The sequence below is a fragment of the Trachymyrmex cornetzi genome, unplaced genomic scaffold (genome assembly GCF_001594075.2).
Source record: "Trachymyrmex cornetzi isolate Tcor2-1 unplaced genomic scaffold, Tcor1.1 scaffold223, whole genome shotgun sequence".
Taxonomy (NCBI): domain Eukaryota; kingdom Metazoa; phylum Arthropoda; class Insecta; order Hymenoptera; family Formicidae; genus Trachymyrmex; species Trachymyrmex cornetzi.
Genome location: NW_017296881.1, coordinates 4,545,743 through 4,555,560, shown reverse-complemented (window position 1 = coordinate 4,555,560; position 9,818 = coordinate 4,545,743). Strand labels below are relative to the sequence as shown.

General features: G+C 30.6%; 2 protein-coding genes across 2 annotated transcripts in view; both read right to left on the bottom strand.

Moving 5' to 3' along the window:
- LOC108760176 (uncharacterized) overlaps window positions 1–1,307 on the bottom strand; it is a 7,216-nt gene extending 5,909 nt beyond the window's left edge. Inside the window, exons 1-2 of the mRNA XM_018505977.1 lie at window positions 1,102–1,307; window positions 803–919 (exon numbers count right to left, since the gene is read on the bottom strand). Of these exons, the coding sequence (XP_018361479.1) occupies window positions 803–919; window positions 1,102–1,256 (272 nt within the window). The 5' untranslated portion in view covers window positions 1,257–1,307. The remainder of the gene's footprint in view (window positions 1–802; window positions 920–1,101) is intronic.
- A 4,604-nt stretch (window positions 1,308–5,911) lies between these two features.
- Window positions 5,912–6,706, bottom strand: LOC108760340 (uncharacterized). Its single transcript, XM_018506224.1, has 3 exons — window positions 6,642–6,706; window positions 6,040–6,172; window positions 5,912–5,962 (listed from the first exon to the last, which is right to left on the bottom strand). The coding sequence occupies exons 1-3, from the start codon at window positions 6,704–6,706 to the stop codon at window positions 5,912–5,914; spliced, it is 249 nt and encodes an 82-aa protein (XP_018361726.1).
- Window positions 6,707–9,818: the final 3,112 nt, after the last annotated feature.

Sequence of the window (9,818 nt, the reverse complement as noted above, 5' to 3'; positions counted from 1 at the left end):
CCTCGCGGCAGTACAGTAACAGTACGGTAGCGGTATCTTGTGCGGGTATCGCACGCTTGTCTATCTGGGATATATTACATACTTTATTGGTAACTAAATTTTTACACATGTGTATTCTTATATTGTACTGTAGAATCTGGATTAACTTTTCATAAGAAGGATTAATTAATGTGGTTTACTTAATGGCATTATCAGCGACTTTTTTATATTTGGCGAATACTCCTTGTAATCGAACCATGACGTATATCCAGGATTTATTTTTTGATAAATACATATATTCATTGTTGGATACTCAACGATATTTGAATGTTTGGCATAAATCCGCAGGATCTATCCTTCCGCGGACTATATATAACTGAAATCAGGGCCTGAACAACAAAGGTCTTTTTTTAATCATTTTAGTGTACTTCTATAATTAGTTATCTTTGTTAGTCTATTTCAGTCAACCGCTTTTATATACATATTAGTTTATAACTTTGAAAATGACCCGAAGGTGGTCGAAACGTTAGTTGGATGTAGACATATTTTTATCATGTTTTTACTTTTATGTTACTTAATGTCAACTGTATCACATGTACATACATTAAAATTTATTTGTTTTGGCTTGTAGCTCTTCTTATTATATTTTGTTTTATTTGAATTATTTGAGCCTTTATTATGTATTTTTATGTCAATTAGAATTTTCTAATTTGTCCATTTTAATCAAATATTTTTTTCAGTGTAGATATTTGTATTTGACCAACTTACCGCTAAGCGCAACTAGCCCTGCTCTATTCTACCTATTTTGTGGATGTGTACCAACTTCATAGCTCGTAGGTGAATATCGACAGCACAAATTATGCCTTCGCTCATCAAAATCTTAGTTTTCTGCGTAATATTTTGCCGAATGTTAATGTTTATTGCATGCTCGATACGATAGCTGTAAATGTTTGTGTAATTATACAGCAATCTATGACATTTTGAATGACATTTTTCAACTAAAAATACATAACTTCATAAACTTTATAATACATTACGTTATTTAAATATATTATGTTGTTAAAAATTAAATTTTGATTACAATTCAAATTATTATGATTATTCGTATATCTTTATCCGTACCTAGCAATTTTGAACATTCCACAGATATACTGAAGATACGTAAGAAACAATGTTCCTTCTGCTAATATCACAGCTCCTCCGATGCATATAATCGCGTAGATGTGCAGCAAAATTAAATAAAAGTATTTTTCTTGATCGATAAAATATTCCATCATAATTGGTAGACGAGATATATTTTTTGGTAAAATAATGAGACTATTCGATAAATGCTGGTTGATAATATAAATAGATGTGATAAAAGTACTAAAAAATACTAAAAAATATTAGAAAACGTTTTTATTAAAAATTCTGCAATATAAGACTATTAAGATTTATGCAATTTAGCGTACACGCACATACACACGTACGTGCATGTACGCATGCACTAATATATTATGAAGTTGTATATTATTATATTTCATTAATACATTTAATTTCTATTTAGAATTACTCTGTATATTATTTATGCAATTTGTACTATATGTTATTGCTCAAAAATTGCATTAACATATTATTAATCATTGTAAACTCATACATACGGCAAATACTTCAATAGAATATGTGCAATACATCATACATACACAGAGAAAAAGATTTCTTTGGATATAATAAATTTTATTGTACAAGAAATACAAATAAACTCTCGAGAATATCAAAATATAAACAGAGGACAGGCTAATGAGAGTTTTTTCGCAGTAAGTCGTGCGAGCAAATGATTTATTAAATACGAAAAAATCAGACGTTTCGGCTTACATTCGAACCATCCTCAGTGTATCTGATCCATATACAATCAAAATTCTTAACTGGTTAGATAGAAGAGTGCCCAATTATTCCGCTTTATTCATACAGACACCAGGTTAACATAGCAAGTACAATCTGACACGGAATTTTTACATCACGCTTATATTTCAATTCTTGACAATTTACATTAATTTCAACGATATGTTGCATCAGGTCGTATTTCTATGCTTGTAATGTTCTGATGTATTGTCTTTGTTTTTTATTGTTAATGCTCATAGCTACATGAAAACCGACGCTTAAGTTAAATCTTTGACAGTTACTCATTCGATTGCTAACTGTCGTCTTGTTGACGCACATAAGTTATTAAGGCGATTTTTGGCGATCGTTTGGTACATATACCAAGATGTACCAAAGTATACCAAGACGTTTTCGCGTATTTGGTACTATGTGGTTAAGGCGTGGCTAACCATTTTGGTACCTCTGTGGTATATACCACGCTATACCCTGCTAGTGAGCACGGTTGTTCTTCCAAATCTCTGGTACGTAGCCAATATAGCGCCAAATATAAAATAAATAGAGCTGTAAGATATATTTTATGTCAATTTCTTCTGCATTTAGGTCCATATTTTAAACTTTTTTATCGATAAATGTCTCTAAAAATAACTTATGAGCTTTCTGATTGATTGCACGCCACTTTTAGATGAACTTCTATCGATATAAGAAAGTGCAGAATATGGATCTGAAAGGATAAGTAAGATCACTATAAGTGATTGAAATATTATAAAATGCTACATAAAATTTCTTTGTATTTAAAAATTACATTAGTTGATGTTTATTATTTATCAATTAATCAGCAAGTGGTTAGGTTAGGTTTTCTGCAGAAGCTGCTAAGAGAGATGGACGAGCTTTAACCTTCTTGCGAGTAGCATCGTGACTGATAGGATTAGTTGGCTGTGAAAAAATATATTTATCCTTGTAGTAATAGCTGTTATTCGAAGAAAGTTAAATGATTGTAAACAATCTCGTGGACGATGGATAATAACGATTTTTTGTTGTGTACCGACGATCATGGTCAACCAGTTGTAAATGAATTTGGGAAATTAATATATTACTGCAAAAAAAGTATACAAAAATGTTATATACAAAATTTTATTATTTTAGAAGATAAGATATGACGACTATGATTTTGTCGTTTCTTTATAAATGATATGCGTCGTTTTCTGTTTGCTTTTATTGAATGAAAAAATTGTCTATACATTTCTACGAAAGATATTTCTTCGTCATCATATATTTCGTTTACTAACAATAAACACGTTTTAAAACTCTGCATGTTTATTATTTAAATATTCACATGAAATAATGGCTTCTACGCATAAGATAGAAAACAACAAACAGATAAAATTATTATTAACGTTTACTGGCCGCTTTCTAACCTAAATCTTTGTTTGGAAGTCGCGCACAGAATACCCTAGAGTGACTTCAGGAACAACCAGTCTATTTTAGCGTCAGTAGTGGTACTTGGTAGTGGTACATATACCAGAATAAGCTCCACCCCTACCATGGTACATATACCAAACGATCGCCAAAAATCGCCTTAAGTATGGATACGGATATATAGCGAAATTAATTTAATTTTTAATTCATTATGTTCACGGTTTGATAGATGAGTGATCTTTCTAAAGTTTTCATTTATTCTTCATTCTTTCTTTATATCTTAATAATAGTTGAATTATTTATATAGAATTCATCTTCGATTTATTTGGTCACCTGCTCTGTTTACCTGGTGTCTGTATGAATGAAGTGGAATGATTGGGCACTCTCCTATCTAACCAGTTAAGAATTTTGATTGTATATGGATCAGATACACTGAGGATGACTCGAATGTAAGCCGAAACGTCTGATTTTTTCGTATTTAGTAAATCATTTGCTCGCACGACTTACTACGAAAAAACTCTCATTAGCCTGTTCTCTATGTTTATATTTTGAAATTGTATTGTATCCAAATAAATTTATTATTTGGAATAGTCCAAACAAACCAATGTTTGAATCAATAAGGGTGATTGTTTGAATTTGAAATAATGTATATCTTTGTTTTAAATACATTATTTGTTTGAACAGATAATATCTATAATCAGTATTCGCGTGATCAGTCGTACGACATAAACATAATTGATGTAGCACATAGCACTGCTCGTTTTATCCTGCTCTTAGACGGATAAGCCATTGTTCCCATATTTTCGGTCAAAAAATGATTATTCTAAGAAATTAGATTACATGGAATAACCTAACCTGTATGAATATATTTTATCATTTTCAAATAAACAATTTGTTTCATTGTTTGTATTCATTGTAACCAAATAATATATTATTTATTTGAAAGATATTACTTCAAATAATAATAGTATTTCTATCAAGCAATAGAGATTTCTCGAATGAAACAACAAAATTTTTATTCAAACAAATAATATTTCGTATAAGCATATGTTATTTCAAAACAAATTTTATAGTCAAATAAATAGGAATACTAAATCCAAAGAAACCTTTTTCTCTGTATAACAATATGTAGAAATACTAATCACAAATTACATATTAATTGTAAACATGGATCTGAGAATATTTTTTTTACTTGTAAGTATAATTGTGTGACGTCTTGCAGTGTAATTATATTCCTCTATGATAGCAACTTCGTTTTTATTATTTTTTACTTGATTACATATATGTTCAAGTTGCTTTAATAAGTACTTTACCTGTTATTCCAATAATTTCGTATATTATATTTGTATATAATAATGTATAACAATTTTTTAATATATAAAATTTAATATGTTAATATGTAATTTACAAAAATTCTCATTTGACACGGATGCTTATGATGTCAAACACATATATTCTGTAAGTTGTTAACTTACAGTTTTGATATTAAAACAGAACGAGTTGTAACTTATTGTGCAAACAATAAAGAAAGATGTAGAAGACAGGACCTTGCTGATGAGATTTGAAGTACATTTTGATGTCATTAGCGGTGTCAACTACCAGTAGTAATTTTATTTTTAATTATACGTTTATAAACAATTATAAATTTATATAACACTTATATTACATAATAATGAGATAGACTACTTGATAATGAAGATTTGCAAAATAAGAACTTATTACATAGTTCTATACTATTATATACTCTAGTCTTACCTGAAATATAATACCTGCTGTTAGAATAGTAGAAAAAAGGATAAATTGAAATCGGGTGAATTTAGATTGTTGATAGGGCCACAGGCCAATAACGAGCAATAGAATTCTATTGAGGCTAAAATATTGAATTCCTAGATGAACCATTTTCTATGATGTCCGAGATGCAACTAGTTACAAAACAGTCGACGAGTACAATTATCCCTTCTCCTTTTCCATCGCTTATCTTGATATTCTCTCTTATAGTGTAAATTTGTAATGTGAATGCTATAATTTGTATAATACAAGGCTATACAAAATATCCATCGTGAGATCACAATCTCATTAATATTTCAGTACTGTTTTTTGCAATGTGAATTAAGGCATCTCTCCGACATCAAGACAATTTCGAATTAATTTCTTCTTTTAATAAAAATAAAAGAAAGATATTTATCGAATGGCAGGAGTCACGCAAGCGCGTATCCTTTGTTTTTTGAAGCAATAACTTCATTTCCGTATAAACTCTCACATGATACGAATATCCTTGAGCTGAATATCCTCCATACTTTTTTTCGGCATAGACCGTAATTAATACATCTTATGTCAATTTAAAACATGGTAATTGAACATTTTTTATCATAATGCTTTACATTTTGTAAAATATTGTTAGAACATCATTAATGTTATCTATTAAATATTGTTATAATAGATTCTACAATAAATTAATTGAATCTGTTGTTTATATTTGTACGACATGTACAGTTTTACTCACACTATATTTACGAACGTTTTAAATCCGATTTCATCAATGTAAGATTAATTATAATCTCGGTTTAACCTACTGTTTATCTTTTTCTAGTACTTCAAATTAGAAAAAGATAAAGACTATGTTCTTATCATTTTATTATTAAACTCATTTATTTTATCACCGCGTGGAATATATGACAGTAAAGTAAGATACCGAAGTCTTTACTAACTGCAATTAAAGACATCTCTTTTTACAATATTCATTTGTAATATGGTAGATATAGATTGTTGTTTGTGTTATATTACCGTGGCAAAACACTCCATAGATGCATTAAATAGTCCACTTACATTCAGAGTAAACACCTTAGTTTCTCTTTGTAATAGAAACAGTATCATTCTTTGTATGCGTAACGGAGCTCTGTACCACTGAACGTTGTACCTATAAAATTGTATTACGTGTTGTATGTACATAGATAACACGAATCGCTAATTAGCAAAAGAAACTTTCCTTATCAATTATTTTCAGCTTTGCTAATTTGTTTTGCAACTACATTACTTTTTACATCTGACGAAACAATTCTTAAAAGGTACATAGAAAGAACATTTTTGCTCTCACTTACAAATGACAAATTAGCAACACCAATTATTGTAAAGTTACTATCACAAATTATCCCTTTTACGAGTAGCAAATTGATATTGCCATCGATTTGTTATATAATTCGAATTAACATGAGTTCGCTATAAACATAATATTGTCTCGATCACCTTGTCCCGAGTTTGTCGAAATTAATTGCTTCAACAATTATCAACATGACTGCAAACTCACTGCATTTGGCCATCTGAGTTTTAGCAAATAGTTCTTTCCGTGCAAACATTCATATACTCATCTATACTGAAATGTTTCTTACGCAGTAAAGAATACGTAATTATTGTGATCTATTATATTCTGTCCAATATTGTTAGATAGAAACATATATAAAATACTGACAACCACATACATCAATGGCATACATAAATAAAATTCGTTGACAGTATTGTCAGATAAAGCACTCTGAAATATCTAAGATACAAATTTAAAAGAAATTATAAATCTTCTGTATATTTAGATACATACATATTTTTTTACTATTAGTCTAAGAATAATGATGGATTTAAGTAGCATCGAAAAAATACTTGACAGTATTGTATATATTAACCAAAAAGAGTAAAGGAGTATATTCTTTTTATATAAATATGAAAAGCGTATAAAGAATATAGGGTAAACTAGGGTATTATGGTCATACGGAAAAGATGGCCATAGGCCATAATTTCTCCAATAATTGATAAATAGTGCATTTTTATAGTCATTCTTAAAGACAATCAATATTTACAGTTCATATGAGTACACTGTTTTTTTTTGCATTTTAAAAAACTATGACCATCATACCCGAGTTTACCCTATAGATCAGCTATAAGGGAGACCGGGTTTCGTTGGCACAGTTTTCACAATTCCGGCATTAGATTTTTAAACAATTAATTATTATGATTGAAATATATCAATATGATAGAGAGAATCTTTCTCTACATTTTCATACCAGTAATAGTTTTATACACTGTTTATAGTTTCTTTGCAATAAATGAAACACGGACATGCTGCATTATAGTTAACTTGCCCCGATATGTGAGGTAAATTGGTACATGTCACAGTATAAATTGCCTCTATGATAAACTGTATATTAAATTAACAAAAACTAATAAATAGAAAAGTAATAGAAATAAAAATTAAATAGTAGATATGTACTTCTTAGTAAAAATTGTATCTTTCAAAGTTATTTTATAATGATCAAATAGAAAAATGTTGTTACAGAAAAACAAGTAAATTATTTTAATTCTATCTTATTTTAATATAGAAATATTAAATTAAATTTAAAGCATCAGAGTTAAATTGTAATTGAATATTCATACATACGGTACAACTAGTTAACCTAATCTCTTCTTATGATATGAGTCAACATACCCCAGACCTATACACGTCTGATTTTGATCACTTTATTATAACTAGGGTGCAGATGTTTGTGCACGATCCCGGGCCGCGCGCGGAGAACCGTTATGTGCGAGTGAATCGAATGCTTACTGAAATAAGACAGCAACATTTCTTGAGGAAGCAAATAGGGTGTAGGCGCAGAAATCAATGCGCAAAGTGAAAAATCAAATTTAATCAAATACTTTTTTATTAATAATCGTAATTTACATATTTCGGCTTATTTTTTAGCCTTCTTCAGAAGAAGCGTCTAATATAAATAATAATACTTTTTCATGTTTTATTTCAGCAGACCATAATTGTTCCAAAGATTCGTAAATAAATTTTACAGTTATTTTATTATTTGTTTTTTCCAGCACTGCTGAATGAAGAAGATAAATTTTACCGGGACGATCAGAATGTAATGTACCGACAATACAATTTACGATAGTTCTGCCTTCGACATCTGTAGTTTCATCTAATGATATTCAAATATCACTTTCCGCGACAGAATTACGAATTTGGCACATTATTTCATTATAGCATGATTAATAATTTTTCGTACTGTAGATGGTTCCGAAACATGGGCTTTGTGAACTTGGCACCCGACTTGCACAAATTTTTTTTTTTCCCTCCTGAAAGATCTTCGTAGTTGAATGTAGTAACATTTATTTCGTTTGTAGTAGCACCGTTTAAAAGTAGGATTCCCAGCCGAAATCACTATTCATTGTACAACGATCTTTATACACACTAGTGTGCATTAGGGTGCATATAAAGACCGTTGTACAATGAATAGCGATTTCGGCTGAGATGCACTAGTGCGCATAAAACTGTCATACACTATTGCCGTAAAAATGTATTAAAAACAGATTAAATCGTACAATATATTTTATTGTACTGTTAATAAAATATGTATTTGATAATTTCCATTTCGTTTTTGCACTCATAGTGATGTCGGCTGGGACACATCGACTGCACATTTCGGTTATCGATGCAACTGGTGTGTTCGGCTGGTTGAATGGTGCAGTTCTTCGCCAGCGTCACATGTTCGTCTGGACTCGGTACACCGCACAAGTGTACACAAAGTGGCCCCGACAAATTTGTTGGGACCAGTTGGTGTAATTGTCGGGCTTGGTGCTTTCATGAGACGCTGAAAAGCAGCGTGTATGTGATCATGTGGTATTAATTTTGTCGCTAGTGTCTGATTTCGGGTACGGTGCACTTGATGCTTCGAAACTTTTATTTGAAGAAAGAATTTTACCTGACCAATCAAAAAATGCTTCGAAGCGTTCGTAACATTGAATGGACCGTAGCCATGACATAGCCTTCGTCTGAAAATTGATATCCTTGTAGCGTCAATTTTGATTTTATCATGAGTGATTTATGTGCTCATGGAATTTTTGACATCATCGTCATCAAGTGACGATGACAAATTAATATTGATAAAACATAAAAAAAAGGCAGAGCGAAAATTAAAAATTACATTAAAGAAGTCGAAACCCATGTGAAACAGTACAATTATAGACCTCATTTTGCTTCTGTGACAGATTTTCTAATCTCAGTAATCATCAACTTTGACGCTTAATATCTCAGATTATAAGGCACAGCGACGCTTTTTTTGCCAGATTCTTTCATTTCGTGCAAAAACGCGTCGAATAATGTCCGATGAAACAGTGAGTTTTGCAAGTTAATGAGTTTCACATTTCGTGAATCTCGTGTTCGCCTGACGAAACATAGAGATCCTATAATCAGAGTTTGGCCAAAGCGGACAAAAGATGGCGGATAGAAGGAGATAACAGATATTGCTTTCTTTCTCGTATTACGCATGCGCAGAAAGCGTGAAGAAAGCTGTCACAAAATAGGTTACGGCAGGTCATGGTGATATGGTTAAGGATCTCGTATTGTGACAAATAAATATTCTATGATAAATAAATATAAATTATCTTTTTATGTATATTATGAAACTTTATGTCCACCTTGTTAAAAATCACTCTGAAGTTTTAATAATTTTCTTTATCCGGGATCTCGGAACAGTTCCTAACCTCTTTGAGACAAAGCTTTACTCGTCTGGGAGTCGATTGTGTAT